We start from the raw sequence: 22,911 nt of genomic DNA, 5'->3' as shown, positions 1-22,911 counted from the left end.
CTTTCGAGCCTATACAGCTTGGAGTAAGACAACATGCATGAAGAGGATGATGTGGACAAAATACTCATTTGCCTAATAATTCTGCACTCCCTGTATATACAGTATGTTCCATCATTCCACTCCAGTATTCTCTACCAATTCTCATTTTTCATATCAGGGTATCACCTCTGACCTCTTTCCGGGAGTCAAACTCCCAAAACGTGACTACAATGTTCTACTGGAGGCCATTGAGGATAACTGCCGGCAAATGAACCTTCAAGTCACAGAATTCTTTGCTGAGAAAATCCTGCAAATCTTTGAGATGATGATAGTGAGACATGGCTTCATGTTAGTGGGTGAACCGTTTGGTGGAAAGACCAGTGCTTACCGTGTGCTGGCAGCTGCCCTTCATGACGTTTTTAAGAAGGTGAGATGTTGTTTTAAATCTAAAAATCTAACCAGTGGATTGTAAAATAGAAAGTCCCAGCTCTATTTGCACTCTATTGACACTTGGACTTAACGGGGTGGTTTGAGTGGTTGAATAAGAGTCATGATAATGGCAACAACAGCATAAGTGGTTAAAAGTGGCACTTGGCCTTAGGTTGAATGGCATTTAATATGTTCACATATCATGTTCTGAAAGAAACGGAAAACAAAGCTTATTTTTAAGTGGCTGACAAAGCAGAGTTAGTAGTTTTTAATAGTGCTACCTAAGTCCTTAATACATAAATTTAATCTGTGAAAGAAAAAAACAAAACCTAGCCCTTTGTGTCAAGTAAAAATATGTCTTACATGCAATATTCAAGGCTTATCTGAGCTACATGATTGTCCCAAGTAAACACATCCATCCACTTTGTCAGAGCTGTAGTCTTTGTTTAGTAGTTATCGATCTCCCAGAAAGGACCAGAACTGGCTTGTTGTATTTACATGGCTGAGAGGGCTGAGAGGCATCCCACCAAGGAGACAGATGAAGGCCTGCTGATGGAGCGCCTGGGAATGCCACATTTATCATCGTCATCCTTGTCGCTGCACATCCACTGATCATGTCCAGCCTCCCTCCCCTCACGCTCCATTTTTGTTTTTTGTTTTTTTCCTCCAGCAGTTTTTAACTCAAACTGACATCCTGTCTGAAGTGCCATTTGAAGCAGGTTTTGCTTCTCTTCTTCAGTTAGCACGAATCCTGTCATACTGGCAGTAATTTTGTAAGCAATTTATGTGTCAAGGCAAAGACAGGTTGGTCAAATGAGTGTCATAGAAACACATTTAGTCTGTTTTTGCCTCAACTACGGAGTGCAGTCATCTTATGTATAATCATGTGGCTCACGTTTGTCTGATTTGTATTTGTCTGGACAGCTTTTGTTTTTTCCAGTAAGAATATCTCTTTCCACGCATGGCTTTTTTGTGTTGTTATATCAGGGTCTGATGGATGAGAACCAGGTACAGATCACAGTAATCAATCCCAAATCCATTACCATGGGCCAGCTGTACGGCCAGTTTGACCCCGTCTCTCACGAGTGGTCTGATGGCATCCTTGCTGTCAGCTACAGATCCTTCGCTGCCTCCCAGGTAAGACTGCTGCCTATGAATGGTTTGCAAAAGCCTGCAGAGTACTAGCAGGAGATCATCAGAAATTTCAGGTCAGAAACAGTCAATGAGTCAAAAAGTTAAAGCAACTCTACTAGTACTTACTACTACTGCTATTACTACAGGTATCTGAGCACCAAAACATCAAAATCAGCTGACCCTTTGCTATGCTAACTGTGCTCTAAACAGGGTTATAGTGAATCCTTTTTTCTATTTTGCATCATATTTTTCCTCTCCCAGTGGTGGATGCTTGTTTCAGATATGAGATAAATAAGAATTATTTTTAACAGTTAGTCATGCACAGCTATTTTATCAGGGTCCAACTATAAAAGTATGAAAATGGAACTGGGCAGAACAGGTGTACACTAAATCCTTTTTTTCTGTTGCTTTTCTTTTTGGACAAAATGCTTTTCTGTTGAGAATATAATTAGCAGTTTTATGCATGTGATTTTAGTGCTTGCAGTTTAAATATATTCTGCAGATAGTGCAGAACTGTGATTAAACTGTTAAAGGTCGAGTAAGCTTTTTGAAATTCATGAACTACTGGACTAGCTGTCTCTTTCTCGTCCCTGGATCCAAGCAACATCATCCTGCAAGGATGTTTTCTTTGTGGAGTAGAAATCGACTATCCTTTATTGCCGCATAATTTTAGCATTTCTGTAACATTATTGCACTTATCTGTCAGCTCATAAAAATGTTTTTGGAACAACTTTGTATCAGTGTAGATTATTCTGACTTTATTGCGAGGCAGGCAGCAATACAGCATATGCTTTGTTCGTAATGAGTAATTCAGAACTGAATCAGGAAAGCAGGAAACTGCTGTTGCACTCCCCCTACAAGGTAAAACTTTAAAGCACATGGTAATTGTGGTACAGTTGGACCAAATGTCCTATGTGCATCCACCTACTGTTGGTAGCTGTGCAGGAATAAGATGAGATCGAGATACATTATTGTCTGCTCACCCTCAGTTAATGAGTTTTGACGGATCTTTATACAATAGGCATGACATTCCAATTAATTGCAAGCTAGTAGAAAGAAAGGCTTCAGTGGCAGGTAAACAAGAGAAACATTCGGCTGTCTTGTTAAAATTAGGTCTTTAATAACTCTCTTTCATTGTGACACACACACACACACACACTAGACACACACAGGCAGGCAATTTACAGGCTGCACTAGAGGCATGTCCTAATGGAAAATCATTTCTTCCCTTTATTCTCAGTGTTTCCAAATTAAGTTGTCATTTAAAAAAAGTGTTAGTATATAAAGCTGTCATATTACAAATTGTAAGGAGTAACATTATATACTGATGCAAACAAAACAGAAAACAAATCTAGCTTTTTTAAAGTCATTTTCTTCTGCAGACAGTGGTCTTCCGTTGTTTTTGCTCTCTTTTCCTGCAACACATTTTACTAAACTCATTTCATGTGCACTAATCTGGAGTAAACTGCGTTGTAGTGTATTAAATTTCTGCATACAAAATGCTTTTTTTTTTTTTTTCCCCCCAGATCATTAAATTACTGCATGTTCACTTCCCTCACAAGCACCAGATGGCCCAGGCCCAGGCATCTCCATTTGTTTATATTATAACAAATCAATTTAAAGTACAGCTCTTGCCAGCCCATTTAACTGGAGAATTGACACTTGTTGTCAGCCCCCATTATGACAATGTGGGTGTTAATTTCATTTATTTAGCAGACATTCTTCACTTACATTGTAATTCACAGGAGTTCAGTTGTGACCTTGGAAGTATGCACAACGATTTCAGTGTGCAGTATGTGGGCAATACTGGCACATAAAGTTGTAAGACATGCACTCTTTTCACAAACCTTTAAACACATTTCTTCTAACCCTGAACATCATAATTATCAACACTCGTGTTTTTCCTGGTTTCTCTGATATTTTCAGACCACGCCCACCTTCTTTGCATTTTCTTCTGGGAAAATTCCTTAATGTGCATGATCCTCAAACTTTATTTTGAATATTTGTTTTGTTGTTAAATTTGTTGATTACCAAAGTTTCCAGATCGCCATGCTTCATGCACGGCATACACGACATACAGGTAAAGCCCACACAACCTGTTGGTGCAACTGGGCAACATGCATTCGGACTGAAGGTGTATATGTGCTTGCTAATCTGTGCACTCTTCTCACAGACTAAAATAAATAACTGCAGGTTGAGTACATCTGCGACTCTTTGGATGCTGAGAGCTGTTGACTTTTTTTTTCCAGCAACAGAGTGAGTAACAGCTATTTTCAAAATGAGCTGGACATTTCATACTGATCTCTGACTGTAGCTGGCTGTGAGATGAGTGTGCAGGGATCATCTATAAACTGCAAAAATGAAGATACTACAAAAATATAAAACTTACAGAGTCACCAGAATGATTTTACACATCACTAAACTTCTGTTGGTTGTACTAAACAGTCAATTTTAAAGGCTTTATATTTTACTGTACAACACTGCATAACTTCAGTGTTATACAGAGTCACTGCACTCATAAATGGTCTTCTGATGAATATATCAACATACTGCTGGCAAGCCAGCAGCTCATGATTGTGGTTAATAATTGTAACCTTACTTTATGTTTTGACCTCACAGCTTAACAATTTAGCTTCAGTTGTGTTGAAATGATTTCTTATGGTATGAATTTCATATTCCTTGTGTGTCTCAGAGCCCTGACAGAAAATGGCTCATCTTTGATGGTCCAGTGGATGCTGTGTGGATCGAGAATATGAACACAGTACTTGATGACAACAAGAAGTTGTGTCTGATGAGCGGTGAGATCATTCAAATGTCACCACAAATGAGCCTCATCTTTGAACCCATGGACCTGGAGGTGGCATCTCCAGCCACGGTGAGAGATTCCTTTAATTTAATCTGGCTATCAGGCAGGTTCTACTTGTGGCTCTGTATGATGTCAATGAGTGCAGATACCTCTATCATGGCACACAGCTGTGCCTTCAATCTGAAGAAAGCCTTGACGGTAAGGTGGTCTTAAGCTAAAACAGCTTATTTCAGGCAGAAGATGAACCGAGGTCCTGAACCAAAGCCAAGCACAAGTTAATAACGACAGAACTATAAATCATGAGGCCACCTTGAAGTTCAGTCATTCATGAATACTCTGGTCAAAAGCCTGTTTTAGAGGACTCGACCTCTGCGGTCTCTGGGTTTGTTTATTGGGAATTTTTTTTTTGTTCTATTGAAATTCTCTTTTTTTTAATGTTTCAATAATTAGAATGACAGATGTTTCTGTTTTGTTGTGGGACTGTGAAGAATTTTATTCTTGGGAATTCAGCCCCCTTTTCTGCCTTTTTCTGCCATTTTGAAATGTCATATTAACAACATCAGTGGGGGTTATTTGACTGGTTGATCTTCTCTGTTTGCAGAATTACTGAAAATCTGAACAGATATATGTATTCACCCATTCCATGTCCTGGTGAATACATTCATACAAATAAAAATGGTTCTCAGACGTAATTTTCAAGATCAAGATAGACAAACACACTCTAAACAAGGTTCAGGCTCTCGGTTCATTCATGCTGTGGTATTTTGAGCCTTTGCAGAGGTATTCAGTCTTCGAATGCTACTTTTCTGTTTGCACTGTTGTTATTTATACGGCCACCTCTGCTATTGGCTTTGGGAGACTCTAGACAGCCATGCGCTAACATAAGCCACATTTCTTTACGAAGCCACAGTGACATTTATCAGGAGGGCATAACACTTGAGATAGCATCCTCCCCAACCTCCTCCTCACCGTTTCCACCCTCCACTGTGTAATTTCAAAGGTGCTAAAGGAAATGTGTGCTATAGGGTGCGTAATCTGTCAATCGTCAAAACAAGAGATCACAGGGGTGACACACCTCTCTCTTCCATTTGAAATAACCTGCAGTCCTTGTGTACCTGTAGTTTTCTTGCAGTATATATTCTTTGGTTATTTGTTGTGAGGCATAAACAAAGGATGTGCTTCAAATGCATAGATGTCTTGAGAGAATAGCTTCTGCCTCTGCTTTTTTTATTAAACAGACTTCTATTTTTGATTCTCTATAGCCTGGCATCTGTTCCTTTCATTACACTGAATGAATGATCACAGTGAACTCTTCCCAATTTGTGCATTTCCAACACTTTTGTGCACTATTGATCCCTCAGTTTTTATTTCTCTGTTTAAGAGTATGTTTATTAAAACCTTAACTTATTTACTGTTTTTGATAATATCTTCTAGCTTTATTAGTACTTCTTTGCCAAGCTATTAATGGGATGTTACAGAGAACTTCTGTCTTAAGGCAGCAACTTTTTCATTAGATAATAATTACAAATGATGTGATGAATGCACTGTGCAGTAATTTGCACTATCAGTATATGTTTTTTGCTCCACTGCTATTTTTATATCACATCTACTTTCAGCATTGTATAGCTTTGTCTTCTGATAAGGAGTCTATCATAATTCTGCCTGACAGTTTATAGTTAATGTTATTTACGAACAATATTCTTGTGAGTGATGAAGGATAACTGTTTACATGTTTATTTTCTAATGTGATATAAATGATTGTGGCAGGTGTCTCGCTGTGGTATGATCTACATGGAGCCACATATGCTTGGCTGGCGGCCTCTCATGCTGTCCTGGCTCAGTACCCTGCCTCCTACAGTCAGTGCTACGCACAAAGACCTCATCACTGCCCTCTTTGACCGCCTACTGCCAGCCTGCCTACAGCTCATTCGAAAGGCCACCAAGGTGCTTAGAAACTTTTTTTTAACACTTTCAAGTTGCCAGTACTTCGATTTTAGAGCAGCAAGTGGTCCAGTCAGCCAGGAATTGAACAGAAACTGCCTGGGGCATTTGCATGATTTCTTTTGCAAATGAATTTTGTGTAATTTTAGTTTTATGCTTCTGTTACTTTCAGATGTTTATAGTTGCCTTCTATACTAACAAATTAATTTTTTCTGAGGCTGGTTGACTTTTTTTTTTAAACATCATTCTTATTCCAAATTTGATTTTAGGAGCTGTCTTCAACATCTGACACCAACCTAGTGAAGTCCCTCATGAATCTGATGGACTGTATGATGGATGAATTTCAGGATGAAGCAAAGATTAAGAATGTGGATGAAAAAAATATTTGCTCCTGGCTGGAGGTTTGTTTCCACACTACTGCTGCTAATGCTGCTACTTTCTATTGAAGTAATATAAAACATAGTAACATATGAAATAAGTAAAGGTCTTTATACCTTTTTAGCATTTTAGCCCAACCCTAAAAGATGGGTTTACAGAGCAGTCCACAATATACAGTTTTCACTTCCTACAGTCATTGCAGCTCTGTACCTCTTTGATATGCATAATTCGGCATACAGCATTTTGGCTAATTAGTTGATATGACACAGTACAAACAGAAAAAGTCAAACTCGCAAGAGCTTAGAATTACTGAACCAACATCCAAGACTCCCCATTGTGTCCGTTCTCATTTGATCACATTAAAAAATACGCGGTGTACTGCAAATCTGAGTCCTGTTATATGCACAGAATACAAATTGAGAATATGTCTCATAAAAAATTGGCACTGTCAGGTTCTGTTTTGTGTTGACGCTGTAAGTCTGGGATGTTGCTCTTGGAAGTGTAAGGAAATGCTTACATGAACATATAAGAGAGAAAAAATACTGCTGTTACTTTGATACAAAAAAACCCCAGTTTGTTTCTAGAATCATACTTGATTAATACTGTAGTTTAAAGTATTAAAGTGTGGAAGCATTTATTTTCTGTAATCTGTAGCTCAGTGTTAACAATACAGATATAACACAGAAAAGAAAATATTCCTTTTGTCTTTCTAAATTTACTGCATTAATAGGGTCTGCCCCGACAAAAAACGGAAAAGTTTTAGCAGATGAGCCCTTTCATCCCCCCCCCCCCCCCCCCCCCCCGTTCCAATTGATTTTTTGCCTCTGAATCATGTCTTTTGAAAGCACTGCTATTATCCCCCTGTGGCATACTGCACTGATGAATGCCTTTCAACCCTCGCTCCTATGTTTCTCAGCTAGTCATTATCAAAGTGTTGAATTAATCAGCTTTTTAACAGCAGGAGCTATCATGAGGCTGCTAAGCTTCATTTCCAATTCCTACAGTATCACCTGCTGGGTTTTTGTTCTAACAAAGGTCCTCTCTTTTTGGATTTTGTTTTTTGTCTCATTTAATAACCTGGACAGTACTTGGAGCTGGGCTGGTGTGCCTGAATGCTTTAAATTAGTATAATAAACACAACCTATGACTCTTTAGTAAAATGTTTTAGAACAGATCCTATATGTCCATGGGATTTTTATTTTTATGCTAGACTGGTGGTATCTGTTTACCTTCTCACGCCCACCAGAATATGTAGTCTATTTAGTCGTCTAAGACTGCTCATTGGGTAAATATACTACGGTGTAGAAGTCTTTCACCAGGACATTCCAGGAGACAGGCGGGCCCTAAAACATGTCCTCCAGCAGGCGATTGGTGTGAATTTCACCTAACCAACCATCAAAAACACACTTCATGAAGGTGGCCTCAGAGCCTGACATCCTCTAGTGGGCCCTGTGCTCACTGCATGGAGCTCAATTGGCATTTGCCATAGAAGTGGCAGGTCCACCACTGGAATCCTGTGCTTTTCACAGATTAGAGCAGATTCATCATGAGCACATGTGACAGGCAGGATCTGGAGAAGGCATGTTCAGTTTGACCAGTTTGGTAGTGGGTCAGTGACAGTCTGCGGAGGCATATCCATGGTATTTGAATGAAATCCTTGGACCCATCATCAGATGCTGTTGCAGTGGGTCCTGGGCTTCTCCTGGCCTCAGGTAGTGAGATGATTCCTCGAGGATTAAGGAATTAATACTACTCAGTGGCTCCGCACAGTTTTTCTCATCAGACATTTTTAAATGTCTTGGAAAGTTGTCTTTTCAATGTATTTTAATGTTGTTTGTGGTGAGTGGGATGTGATTAGCTCATAAACAACCCCAGTTTCCTGAGTAGAGGAGTAATTATTTTTTTTTTAACTTTGAGCTTTCGCCATTGATTTCATCAATCATATCCACAACATATATCCATACTGTAGGCGCCAGATGTCTGCTTTAGAATTGTATTTACATTTGAGTTCGTATTTGTTTTATAATTCATAGATTCATTACATAAGTCATCTTTTCAGGATTAATAAATATGAAAATATATGTTGTGTTTACATAAAGTAATGTTTGGGATTGGAATCTAAAAGGGGGTACCTCTTACTTTAAGTATGTAAGTGCAATAGTAGCATGAAACCCTGTGTGAGGGGGAAGGGGAGGAGCATGGACAGAGCGGTTAGGAGTCTCACGGTTTTCTGACCGTGTGCACAGGTAGTTCTGGATAACCTTTTTTTTTTTTAAACTTTCATGCTTATTTAGGAAGGAGTTCATTGTTACATCTTCAGTTTGTGATAAATAAACAGTCTTCAAATGATAATGCAACTGGAAGCATTTCTTTTGGAAACCAGGACTTGGTTTATTGGCAATTACCCTACACATACTGATATGCTTGAGCAGTCAAAACCAGTAATGATGTTCCTTTTCTTTTACAAAGGGCATGTTTACGTTCTGCCTGATCTGGTCAGTGGGTGCTAGCTGTGACGATTTGGGCCGAGTAAAGTTTGATGCTCTGGTAAGAGAGGTGATGAATGGCCCCTTAAGTAAGGAGACAGCAGCCCGCCATGGCATTCTGGTCACTGTGGAGGCTCCACCGAATCAGCTGACACTCCCCTTACCCACTAAGGGAACCCTCTACGAGTACTGCTTCGTTAAAGAGGTAAGAGTGCAAGAGGTAAGATACTTTTGTGCATGATATTTATAAGATGCTGGTATATAAATTTCAAGTGTTTTAGGATTAGAATAAATCCTAACCCTGAATAAAATAGAATAAAAACAAGAAAACTGAAGATAGCAGTGGTTTTGTTTTTGCCATAATCACAATATGTACAAAAAAGAACTTAACTCTGAGTTTTGTTATCTAGATGGAGTGACATACCAATAAATCTTTCCTCCCCTGAGATTGTTGGGGAAAAGGGACAGTAATTTATTGTCTGTCTGTGACCTTTATGGTTGCATACTGCAGTCTCTTTCACATCCCTCCATCTGGCTTTAATGTGCTGTAAATTTTAGTAATCTTTTATTTTTCATTCAAGGATTGTTTTCTTAGAAAAAGGTTAGTTCCCTTTTCAACACGGATATTTGAGATATTCTTAATATCTGCTTTGAAAAGGACATATGTACATGAGAGATAACATACCAGATGATGAAACAAACACACACACACACACACACACACACACACACACACACACACACACACACACACAGGTTGTGATCCTTGTACCCTCTTATTCCTCGTGCTTGTGATCTGAGGAGAGCAATTCCTTCCTGCTTTAAGCAGCAGTTTAACTGTTGACAAGCCCGGTGGCCATTTCATCAAATTGTATTATCTGTGATTAGTAGTCTGGTACTGTATGTGTCCAGCACTCACTGAGCTTTATATTGTAAATGAAAGTTTTGTCTTTTCATTATTTCCATGTCAGGGCCCGGGCAGGTGGGAGCTTTGGACAGATAAGTTAAAGGCTGCTCCCCCCATAGGCAAAGACGTGCAGTTCAATGAGATCATTGTTCCCACTGAGAACACAGTACGCTACATGGCACTGATGGAGCTACTCGTCACTCACCAGAAACCCACTATTTTCATCGGTCCCACTGGCACTGGCAAGAGTGTCTACATTACAGTGAGTCATGCAATACATCTACTTTACAGATCGAACCTTTCGAAAGCACTACAGTATTTTGTGTTAACGCAAACTGATTTGAGGTAATATACACAGTATAGCTAACTCTATGAAGCTCAAAGCTGTTAGTTCAAATGATGTCAGACAAGAACAGTCTTTTTACATTGCTGTAATAGAAGGATGTAATCATCCAGTAGTCTTTCCTGATATACTTTAGGGCAGCTGATTTAAAATTGTCTAGTTTTCTTTTGTGAATGATCAGAAAACCAATCAAAGATCCAGGATTGCAATAATAGTGTTTCCTACTTTACTACAGTTCTGTGAAAAGCTATTTAATTTGCAATTGAAGGTGGTTAGTTGTGACATTTGGAGTGTAAATAAAATTAATTTGGTTGCATTTTTTTACATAGCTTAAATATTTCTTTCAGAACTCTAATGTTGCATTTTTCTATTTCCTGTTTTTAAGAAGCTATGAATGCTCAGAAGACATTAACTTAGTGATGCAGTAGGTCACATGTCCACAAACAATGATGATGATATCCAGTCAGAACCACATCTTACATAGTACAAACAGTTAAATAAGTCATCTACGAGTAATACACATTGCTTTGGCAAAATGGCAATATGTATGTATTTTGATGGCCTGTAACTTTTAAAAATTGCATTGTAAAAAGGTAAAGATTATTCAAATTTTGATTAAATTCACTGAAAATCAGCTCACTCTGATGTGGTCTGTTAGGACATTTTTCACTTTGAGACAAAACTGGGACATTGCCCTGTTCTGCTATTATTATCTTGTCCACTTTAAAGCTGTTTTTTATTTACATAAATTGTTATCAGATACAGACAAACATTGCCTGTGCCACTGATAGCATCACTGACTCAGATGATTAAACTTATGTGTAGGACTTGCAGTCCCAGGCTAGAGTAAGTGCTGCGAGCACACCAATCATTTGGAGGCAGCTACAGAAGCCAGGTGTGAAATGACCACCTTGGAAGAATACAGAGTATCTCTCAGCAGTGCTTTGACTATTTATATCAAGGACTAATCCGTCCTCCGTTCCTTTGCTTCATTAGTTCATCCATTAGCAAGTTCAAACTTCAGACTCTGGGGTGAGTGGAGATCATCTCACTGGGGAGTCTGCCTTGTACTCCACTGTCTGTCTGTCTGCCTGCCTGCTGAAGTGGCTCTGTCCCATGTCATAACCAGCAGACCGTGGCAGAATCCCAAATCTGGCACAAGTGATAAACGCTCAGACTATGTGAATATGTATGGCACCGTGCCCGCACTTGTATCCTCGACCGACTACTTAAAGCAAATTCACCTGCACCACACTAATCTGGGGTGAGACTCAGACGAGTGGTGCTGCTGGTTTATAATTTAGGGAAGAGGGTGATGCACTTTGTCTGCATCTTGTGATCATTCACATCACACGCTCCCTTTGATTAAGCAGCTCATTATTCAAATAGTTTGACAACCTCCATATGACCGCTTAATATATGCTTATGCAGAAAGCAAGCTAAGGATGTGCTCTGAACCTAAAGATAAAATCCTAATAAAATGCATCAGCTCTCTATGTATGCTATGTTCCCTGTTCATATAAACACAGAAGGAGATTTGTTCAGTGGGTGCCCATTATTTTGAGCTTTTAGTAAAATGTCCTTTCTGTAAACTCATGCAGTTTGAAAAAGTCACTGATTTTACCGTTTTAGCCTGTGCACCATTACTTTAGAGCTTCTCCTCAGGGAGACACCTCTTTTCACAATTTATTTTGGAGTCATTTTCAGGGATTAACTGAGAATTTTTTCTAATGAAATACATACTGACAGCCACTTTTAATTTTAATTAGATTAAAAAGCTTATCATAATCATTTGTCCAGATAAAATTGAAAATGATCCTTTTAAGGTGTATTTGTAACAGGTACTTTTGGTGTGTTAATTTAAAATGGGGTGAAAATGAGCACAGTGTTTTTTGTTTGTTTGTTTGTTTTTTGTGTGTGCGGCAATCAACAAGGTTATTAATTTTCTAGAAGTATTACTACTACTGACATACCTAGTTCTTTATAAATCACTCGTAGGATTTGAATAAACCAGAAAGAAAGCCTTTATGAGTATAAACCCTCCACTGAGTGCAAGAGCAAGATTTCTGTTTGTCTCATGTCTTGGAGTGTGATACCTTGTTGTCGAAGTCAAAAATATTAAGCCAATTTGATGTAAATATCCAGAGGAACTTTTACTTAGAGCCTCTGATATCGACTTTTTAGGTTAACAGAAGGTTTCAGTTAAGGCTGTGATATATACCTGGTTATAACATAGAGAAGATCAGCAGGAAAGGAGAGGAAGGTGATTTATTTTATATATAAGTTACACTAAAAGTAAATAAACTGAATAGCTGGAATACGTTGGTGTGACCATCACCCTTTCTACTAACGGAACACCAGATCTCTGATCATTAACACATTTCTGTGTGATGTGTTATTAGTGTTTGTTCTTGCTTTATATCTGTGTATCTTTTTTATTACAAAGTATTATGTGACCTGCCCTGAAACTACAGATGTAAACTAGCAGGTTTGCTGTAATCTGCCATGTTTACAGTTTATATTTTTGATACACTGATGTCCATTAAGATGCATTACTCCTGGTAAATAAACAAATAATAAATAATGAACAAAGAAATAAATGTAATATACTGTTTACCGTATGCTCCCATACCTTGAGATCTGATGATAACTTGTGTTCATATTTCAAATCTCTTGCCTAGGACTTCCTGTTGAATAAGATACAGAAGGATGTGTACACCCCATTGTTTATCAACTTCTCAGCCCAGACTACAGCTGCCCAGACACAAAACATTATTATTTCCAAGCTAGATAAGCGGCGCAAAGGAGTGTTTGGCCCTCCAGTGGGGAAAAAAATGGTAGCGCCTCTTTATCACCTACATTTGATGATTTTTGAACATCTTGTTTCTTTGCTGGTGTGCACTCGATCTATTGAGCGTTAAACAGTGTGGCAGCGTACAGTTTTAAATACACCAGATAATTTGTTTTTCTCTAGTATATGCAGTTTAAGTTTAAGAATACTAATGTTACATTCTATTAGGTGGTATTTGTGGATGATGTAAACATGCCAGCGAGAGAGGTTTATGGTGCACAACCTCCTGTGGAGCTGCTTCGCCAGTGGCTTGATCACTGGAACTGGTATGACTTGAAGGACTGCGCCATGATTAATCTGACGGATATCCTGATCATATGTGCGATGGGACCACCTGGTAAGTAGCCGCACTGATACTTAAAGGTTAATTAGAAATGCCGTCAGCCAATGACAGAAATGTCAGTGCTTGATTAAAATGTTTGTAGAGTGAGTATTCTTGTTTTTCTGTTGCTCGAGCGACTGTTGAGTCAGTGTCACAAACCATTTCCTGCCGTTTTGTGAGCTTCTCATTGCCTTAAGGTTTTTACAAATGGAAAAAATGCTTACCACATCTGTCTCCAATACAACAACCAGTGTAAACATGAAGGCAGCCTCCTCCACTGAAGCAGCTGGCAGTGACAGCTGCAAAAGGAAGGGGATGGGAGCCACTCTCAGGTGGCCACAGTTTTGGTGATGCGTGAGCTGACAGTTTTTTAGTTTTTCTGAGGTCTGCGTATCTGGCAGCCACTGAAACTAAATGCTGTCCCAAGTGTTTACCAGCTGCCACGGTGATAGCTGGTCAAGATGACTCATCTCAAGAATTCAAATAAAAACAAAAAAAATTTCACATGTTTAATTAAACCAATAGATTTTATTAATGTATAATTTTTATGTTAAGTTTAGATTTTTTCTTGCCATTGTTTGTCCCAATCGAAGAAGGTTGGAGGGATTGTCAATCTCAGGTAAAGGAGAGAGGAGAGGTACTGTGGCCTCAGTTGAGTTTTTCATTGATTTGACTGCTAGGTGCCCACCTTCTACACTTTGTTTCCCTGCATTAAACTATGACAGCAGGCCTCTTGTTCCTCTGGAAGCTGCTTGGTAGTCTGCCAAAACCACACTGGTTTTGCTGAGCTTCAGGTGATCGCAGTAACACCATGTGATTGTGGCTTCTATTGATAAGATAAGATAAGATAACCTTTATTAGTCCCACACGTGGGAAATTTGTTTTGTCACAGCAGGAAGTGGACAGTGCAAAAGTTATGACGCAAAAATTAGAATACTCAACCGTAAAAACTGTCTCAAAGGGAAGCCAGTATGTTTCTCACTGGAATCATGCCCTTCATTATATTGATAAAATGTCAATATATTAATAACTTGCATTTTGCAACAAAATGCGCTCAAAACCTTTGAACAAATTCCTTAAATTTTTACTACATATACTATACTGTGTAAGTATTTTACAGACAAGGATGTAAAATACTTGCTTTATCAGGCTTCAAACTGTGAGTTAGTAATTCCAGTTTGTATTTTGTTGTCTGCTTTTTTTTTAGGTGGGGGGCGTAACCCTGTCACTCCTCGGTTCCTGCGTCACTTCAACATGATCACCATTAATGACTTTGATGAGAAGACCATGTATACAATCTTCTCCAGGATCACAAATTGGCATTTTACCATACGGTAACACTAACAATTAGGATGTTGAGACAGTAATTTTATTCAAATTTACCAAATGTACCTGTGTAAATAACCATGCCTTGCATATACAGGGTAATCAGTTACTCAATACTGCAGAAGATCTTTTTGAGCAAAATATAGTAAATACCAGCTAGGATCCAATTATTCTGTACATCAGTGTCTGTGTCAGTCATTTGAGGATTAAAGGTGGTACTTTTGCTCCCCCCTTTTTGCTCTGCCACATTGTTTACTTCAGAGACTATAAGACCAAAAGCAATCAGATCTTTTGGACAGATTTCAGATCTCCACTAGCACTCATCCAGGCACATATGGCAGCTGCATTTTAAAAATATATATGTTTTAAAGATGTTTTTGCATTTTGAAAACAGTTATATTTGTTTGAAGATAGATTCTTGATAATACCATATATTTATGAGTTCAGTGTTTAGTTAAAACAACAATTACAGATTAATTTTTCTGACTAAACTCCAGGAACAGGATCTCACCAATGAATTCATTTGATTTGCAGCTTTTTATTCCCCAAGGCATTTGCTACTCTGACCTCTCAGATCGTCCATAGCACTTTGTCAGTTTACCAAGAGGCCACCAAGAACCTGCTACCAACCCCCACAAAGTCCCATTACTTGTTCAATTTACGTGATGTCTCCCGGGTTATCCAGGGCATCTGCCTGTCACGGCCAGAGACTGCAGAGGAACAGTCTGTCATCAAACGGCTCTGGGTCCATGAGGTAATATCGTACATTACAAACAGTATGAGGTACATGAAAGCAGCATAACTAAAGTAACCTAACGTATTGCTGTGGAAAGTGGAAATCCATTATATAATAGCTTCAGTCAAGCCAACAAGATTTGGTGTTGAGATCTGTCCATATCTGTCTCTGCACATGTCTGTTTCTTTCCTTTTCTTGTTAATCCACAGGTCCTGAGGGTGTACTACGATCGACTGGTCCACGACACCGATCGATCCTGGCTTGTAAGTCATCTACAGGTTGTGTGTCAGACTCACATGAAGGAGAACTTCCATCAGCTTTTCCAGCATCTGGACCAGGACCAAGATGGAAAGGTGACTGAAGATGACCTGCGCAGCCTCATGTTTTGTGACTTCCATGACCCCAAAGGTGAGGACCGCAGCTACCGCGAAGTTCATGACTTAGATCGGCTACGACAGGTTGTGGAATCACACTTGGAGGAGTTCAACAACACCAGCAAAGCACCAATGAATCTGGTGCTCTTCCGTTTTGCTATCGAGCATGTGTGCCGGATTTCCCGCATCCTCAAGCAACCCAGTGGCCATGCCCTGCTGGTAGGGGTTGGTGGGAGTGGGCGTCAGTCTCTCACCCGTCTGGCTGCCTACATGGCAGAGGCAGAGCTTTTCCAGGTGGAAATATCCAAGACCTATGGAACCACTGAATGGCACGATGACCTGAAACAAATCCTGAGGAAGGCTACGGAAGGAGAGGCTCATGGAGTTTTCCTGTTTACAGACGCTCAGATCAAAATGGAGTCATTCTTGGAGGACATTGGCAACTTGCTCAACACTGGTGAGGTAAAGTGGATGGAAGAGAGAGACTGACTACTTCATTCAGGTGAACAGATGGTGACACATGGAGAAAAGGTGCGAAATTGTAAATATTTTCTTATTTCCAGGTGCCTAACCTGTTTGCGGTGGATGAGAAGCAGGAAATTTGTGAGCGAATGCGTGTGCTGGACAGGCAGCGTGATAGAGAAAAACAAACAGATGGCAGCCCCTTGTCGCTTTTCAACATGTTCTTAGAGCGCTGTCGCACACAGCTGCATGTGGTGCTGGCCATGAGTCCCATTGGAGATGCTTTCAGGGACCGTTTGAGACGTTTCCCCGCACTCATTAACTGCTGTACTATTGACTGGTTTCAGGTGAGTGTATGTATGTTACATACATGTTTTGCTGTGCTTTTTGTCCCATCAGAGGTTTGCACTAATAGTTGACCAGTAAACACAGAGCATGTAGTGTATTTCATGCTCCATGCTTCATTAGTAACTGATAACATTACCAGTACCACATAGCAGAGGGTAAATAGAAATGTCTGGAAGCACACCTGTTAAAAACAGGAAAATAACCTATTTCCTTCCTTGTTAGACTTGGCCTGAAGATGCCCTGCAGGCAGTGGCCTGCCGCTTCCTGGAGGATGTTGAGATGACGGAAGAGGCCCGAGAAGGCTGCATCACTATGTGCAAGAGCTTCCACACCTCAACCGTTAATTTGTCTCACCGCTTTTTGACTGAGTTGCAGCGTCACAATTATGTCACTCCAACCTCATATCTGGAGCTCATTTCCACCTTCAAAGCTTTGCTGAAGACAAGAAGAGCGTAAGATCAAGATATATTTTATGTATCTCTATTCATTTGTAACGTTTTTCATTCAAGTGCTGCTTTTAGGTTTTAGTTTAAATTGACTTCATCAGTTGATGTGAATCAAGCGGCACAAAAATCTAGTTTGCAGGTGTAAGCGTTTCCCTTTAATCCCTCTGTCCTTTGCTCAGTGAGGTGATGAAGATGAAAAGTCGCTATGAGGTCGGTCTGGAAAAGCTGGAATCAGCTGCAGAACAAGTGGCTACCATGCAAGTTGAGCTAGAGGCTCTACAGCCACAGCTGCTTGTAGCTAGCAAAGAGGTTGATGAGATGATGGTGGTGATTGAACATGAATCTGTGGAGGTGGCTGAGACAGAGAAGGTGGTGAAAATAGATGAAGCAGTGGCCAACGAACAAGCCATGGCTGCCAAAGCTATCAAGGATGAATGTGATGCTGACCTGGCTGAAGCTATGCCCATCCTGGAGTCGGCCCTGGCTGCGTTGAATACTCTGACCCCTCAGGTAAAAGCTGAATATTTTAATATGGCTCAAAGGCTAAATGTAGTGTACAGCAAATAGTGATAAATGATTCTGGCAACAGGATATCACAGTGGTGAAGTCCATGAAAAGCCCACCCACAGCAGTCAAGCTGGTTATGGAGGCAATTTGCATTCTTAAAGGCATCAAACCAGATCGTGTGCCGGACCCCTCAGGCTCTGGTAAAAAAGTGGAAGACTTTTGGGGCCCAGCCAAAAAGCTTCTGGGAGACCTAAGGTTTCTCCAGAGCCTCCATGAGTATGACAAAGATAACATTCCTCCAAATCTTATGGCCATCATCCGCACCAAGTACATTACCAACCCAGACTTTGTGCCAGAAAAGATTAGAACTGCATCCACTGCAGCTGAGGGTATGTGTAAGTGGGTTTGTGCCATGGACAAGTATGACAAGTAAGTAATATTCTCATCTTCTGTTCTTAGTTCTGAAAACTAATGTATATGCACCAAGCCTGGGAAAGCTTTTCATCCGTCTTAGTGATTAACATGAGGCTTAGTTAGCTTCAAAGTTTCTGGCTGTATACCATGAATATGCCAGGTCCCAAGTGATTCATCTGCAAGGCCAATTCCAAGATATGACTCATTGAAAAGGAAATGTTAGCATCATTATTGTTGTGACATTCTTAAATGCTACTTTTATTTATTGATGCAAAGTTTGTCATAAAATTCAATTTTCCTGTCTGCAGTGAAGTTCTTAATATTTCTCAACAACAGTATCCAGTTTCATTATAAGGATGGCATCGGGTGACACTTTCCATACACAGTAAAAGCCTTAATTTAAAAACAATAAGATGAGATATTATTTAATTCATATTTTCATGCTGCCACGTAGTATGAAGTATTTCATCTTTTATGTTCCGAAAGCAGTCAAGAAGTTGCAGAACTTTGATATCTGTTAATTTATATTTATGCAGTGTAGATGAGTAATTTTGTAAAAATAAACTAACTCATAATGGTTTGTTTCACCTGTACTTCACACATATCTAGTAAATTACTCTTATGTATTGCACATTTAGATTTATGAAGATAAGATTATATGTTTTTCAGAGTTGCTAAGGTGGTGGCTCCAAAGAAAGAGAAGCTGGCACAGGCTGAAGGGAAGCTAAAGGTGGCCATGGAGGGCTTGAGGAAAAAGCAGGCTGCTCTAAAAGAAGTCCAAGATAAACTTGCAAAGCTTCAGAAGACTTTGGATGCCAATAAAAACAAGAAAGCTGACCTAGAGAGTCAGGTTTGCTATCTCTAATGGAGAATCCAATTGATTTTAATAATTGCCATATTTGAAATTTTAAACAGATCTGATCACTGGAAATGATCATATCTATTACGTGTTCTGTAAATGTTAATGTTAATGTTATAACAGTCAGCAGTTTCTCCACTGAATGTAAACAAATGTATGCAGTTATTCATCAACACCAAAAAACAACAAAGAAAAGAATATGACACAGACAGGAATCAAGTACACTGTTTTTGAACTGTTGTTCAGTTTCCTTTTGTAATGATATCTTCCAGGTCGATCTTTGCAGTAAGAAGCTGGAGCGAGCAGAGCAGCTCATTGGAGGTTTGGGTGGGGAGAAGACTCGCTGGAGTGAAATGGCCTTACAACTTGGAAACCTCTACAATAACCTGATTGGGGACATCCTCATCTCAGCAGGCATAGTAGCTTACCTGGGAGCATTCACGTCAAGCTACAGACAGGTACAGACCATAGATTGTATTGAAAATAGCTTAATGACTTTTTTTTATGGCTCTGCCATAAAAAGCTGATGTTGTTGTCACTGTAGCTGGAAGGTGGCGAGAACACCTACATTTGTGAACGAAAATGTTTCAAGTTTTCTGAAAATCTTATGAATGTGATAACTTGAAAACGCGGTGAACACTGTATTATTGTAGGGTCTATACCTCAGAATGTAAAGTGCCTTGAGGCCACTTTTGTTGTGATTTGGTGCTATATAAATAAAACAGAAACTTTGTACCATAGGTGCATCTACTAAAAATCTCAGATGAGTTCAAATTTCAGTGATTTCCACTTCTCTGGGTAGAGTAAGTTTTCTGAAAAGCCTGTGAATGTGATAACTTAAGAACAAGACGATGGTGGATTTTGAAATTGATACTATAGGTGTATCTGCCTGGAGACTGAAGGGTAGCACTGGCAGTCACCGGTATTTTTATTGTTTGCTATTGAAAGTGAAATGCAAATTAGCATTTTAACCCAAAAGATGAATTTCAGCAGTGCTAACACACTAGCTAAACTAAGCTATCAGAAATTTAAAAAGAACACTGGGTACACCAGTGTCTTCAGGTAAAATGGGCAGGTGATGTATTTGGTAGCAGGTTAGTGTGTTTGTCTGCATCTAGGAAAATGAAGAAAGTCGTTACTAGTAATCTGCTGCTTTCCAGGATCAGACACAGGAGTGGATGAATCTTTGTAAGAGCAGAGAGATCCCATGCTCCCACAACATGTCTCTAATGAAATCGCTGGGTGATGCAGTAAAAATTCGCACGTGGACCATCGCTGGCTTGCCATCGGACAGCTTCTCCATAGATAACGCAATCATAATCTCGTAAGTACTGAAGTCCAACTTTCAAAGGCCCAAATATTACCGTAATGTTTAACATTGTATTCACTGTGACTTAAATGGACTTGACTTAAATGATCTTGTATGTGAATTCTTTACAGAAAACTGAATTAAATTGAAAGGAGAAAGACCGGATTTTGAAAAAAGGCAAAAATAGAAGGAGAAAAAAGAACTTGAAATAGACTTTTCACCAAAGCACTTTAGAGGTGCACTGCACCTTTGGATTGTTGCTGTAATAGAGACAAGGGTATTTTATTACTCTGCAGGAATGTGTTTAGATGCTGTGTTTGAGGTCACTGTACATGTGGATTAACAAAGAACCAGGATAAAATTGGTCAGTTTGTCTAAAATGAATGGTAAAAAAATAACACTGTTTGTGTAAACCAGGCAACCTTTCTGATGATGTGTGCTAGTCAATGTGCCATATAATTGCATTAGCAATAAATGTAATAATGCTCTATATTAACAGTTACACACTATATAGAACAACTTTATAGAATTATATTTATTCCCAGATGTTGGCAGCTATCAGCGAATAGTTATCAGCTATTTTGAAACAAAAAAAGACACTTTTGATCCATAACAGCAAATGAACTGTACAACAGAAAATGCAAATGCTATTTATGGCCTCCTCACAACAATGATAAGAAAAATAAACTGAGCGATATGGCATGTTTGTTAATACAGGGATACACATGTTAATCTGATCTCTGGTCTCCCACTCAGAGACACAGGTCTCCGAGTGTCCAGCGTTCAGACGGCTACCTGAGAGAAAATCTGCTCACACAGATATGTAGAGCCAAATATTGTCAGTGATGCCTCTGCAATATTCTGAAGACAGTTAAACTTGACAGGTAGTGATGTCCAGCAGCTGAAAATGCAAGCTCCATGAACACACACAGCTATGGATTCCAGCTGCCTTCGTAGTTCTGCAAACTTTGACCCCCACATAGTCAAGCTTTTCAGTTCAATCAGCTGCATTTCGATGTCCTCTGTGTCCAGCCAGTTAATGCGAGACAAACCCAGCTGCTCATTAAACCTTTCTGGTTTGATCAGAAAAGAAAACATTGGTCCATACACCTGAAAGTCCTGAAAACACATAGTGAATTCTACCTCGAGTCTACGGATGTATCCGTGTATTTCCGTGGGGCTGATGCTGCACTGAGTGGACAGCTCCTGAAGCATTTGAAGTGTCGGAATTTAGCCAATTACAAGTTGAATCTGGTAGTTGGGGGTGTTAGCTAAGATACCGTCATTAAGAAGCGGCACAACTAATGTGTCTATGCGAGCTAATTTGTGATGTGCACCGCGGGCCCAGCCATTTATTTTTTTAATGCACCTTCTCAGATTAAGTCACTGTCGTGCCCAGGGCTGGACTGGGACAAAAAACCGGCCCGGGCATTTTGACTAGAGACCGGCCCACCAGGTATTAAAGCCATAAAGCCTTTGAATAAAAATGAACATTGTTGTGACAGTGATATACACTGTCTTGTTGGTTTATGTATGATTTCTATACATTTTACATCAGATAAAAACTTTAGTTGTAACATTCAGATAATTGTTTATTAAAAGCGAGACATTTTAAATGAGAATAAGAAAGAAAAGTATTTCTTTGTGCCCCCCTTTCCCTGTTAATGCCCTGCCTGGCCCCCTGACAAAACTTTGCTAGACCCGCCCCTGCACCGTTACCAGCTGTCAGCTATGTAGAAAAGGATCCTGGTGTTAGTTGTCTCTCAGAAACAGTTCATGACTTCCCATCAACTCATTCATGTCACCTAAAAGGTAAACCTGTTTCTCCATCACCAGTTCAGCTCTGATGATTCAGTAAGGACATCTCCTGGTTTCATCTTCATGTTTCCCTCTCACCAGATAACCAAACTGACGTCATGACCAGCAGCTTTACAGCTGTGGCTCCAGCAAACATCAGCTGATAGAAATTAATATTAAATAAATTCTAACAACAGCTGATCAAGCTTAAACGTGCTGCTGTTGTTTAACACGACATCCGCTGGTTTCGTCTTTCTGGCGCAAAGTGGGCGATAAACAAACAAGAGAGAAAAGCCGATCAGCTGATCATTGAAATAGCAAAAAGAGAGGGAGTGGGAGAGAATGAGAGAAGAAGAGGCAGCTGACAGCATAACGACAGAATAACTCCAGCTTTGTGTCTTTTCCATTCTAGCTGAAGTCCGGGACAAACTGTGTTCCTTTTCAGCTCAATGCGAAACGCGTAATATTTTCTCTGAATGCGAGATGATTCAGTTTTTTACGGGATGGTTGGCAACTCTACTAAGCAATCTTATGAATAAAATAAAGTTTACTATCAGCAACATCATAGCACCCACCCAGCTGTATAGAAACTCCGTCATGCTAGCTAGTACGCAGTACGAGTTATTGTAACTGACTGTAAAAAGTCAGCACAACGAAAATAAACTACTATTTGGTTTATATCTGACCCAGATAGACTGCAGGTCATAACTTCTTACCTGAAGTTCAGTTCATTGACAGTCAGACCGGTGGCCGCCTC

At 39.6% G+C, this 22,911-nt stretch overlaps 1 protein-coding gene across 4 annotated transcripts in view; it reads left to right on the top strand.

The window, feature by feature from the left end:
* dnah7 (dynein, axonemal, heavy chain 7) overlaps positions 1-22,911 on the top strand; it is a 73,282-nt gene that overhangs the window by 28,177 nt on the left and 22,194 nt on the right. For all 4 annotated transcript variants that reach the window (XM_005736900.2, XM_013911779.1, XM_013911778.1 and 1 more), the window contains exons 30-48: positions 158-406; positions 1,396-1,545; positions 4,235-4,417; positions 6,116-6,292; positions 6,559-6,690; positions 9,137-9,358; positions 10,125-10,322; positions 13,085-13,240; positions 13,423-13,591; positions 14,784-14,910; positions 15,437-15,656; positions 15,848-16,474; positions 16,576-16,821; positions 17,045-17,274; positions 17,448-17,778; positions 17,858-18,204; positions 18,859-19,039; positions 19,321-19,506; positions 20,209-20,372. In XM_005736900.2, coding sequence (XP_005736957.2) covers positions 158-406; positions 1,396-1,545; positions 4,235-4,417; positions 6,116-6,292; positions 6,559-6,690; positions 9,137-9,358; positions 10,125-10,322; positions 13,085-13,240; positions 13,423-13,591; positions 14,784-14,910; positions 15,437-15,656; positions 15,848-16,474; positions 16,576-16,821; positions 17,045-17,274; positions 17,448-17,778; positions 17,858-18,204; positions 18,859-19,039; positions 19,321-19,506; positions 20,209-20,372 — 4,295 coding nt within the window. The remainder of the gene's footprint in view (positions 1-157; positions 407-1,395; positions 1,546-4,234; positions 4,418-6,115; positions 6,293-6,558; positions 6,691-9,136; positions 9,359-10,124; positions 10,323-13,084; positions 13,241-13,422; positions 13,592-14,783; positions 14,911-15,436; positions 15,657-15,847; positions 16,475-16,575; positions 16,822-17,044; positions 17,275-17,447; positions 17,779-17,857; positions 18,205-18,858; positions 19,040-19,320; positions 19,507-20,208; positions 20,373-22,911) is intronic.

The sequence above is a fragment of the Pundamilia nyererei genome, unplaced genomic scaffold (assembly GCF_000239375.1).
Source record: "Pundamilia nyererei isolate P.nyererei 1_Seehausen unplaced genomic scaffold, PunNye1.0 scaffold00071, whole genome shotgun sequence".
Taxonomy (NCBI): Eukaryota; Metazoa; Chordata; class Actinopteri; order Cichliformes; family Cichlidae; genus Pundamilia; species Pundamilia nyererei.
Note: the sequence above shows the minus strand (reverse complement) of the source record. Positions and strands in the feature narration are given on the sequence as shown.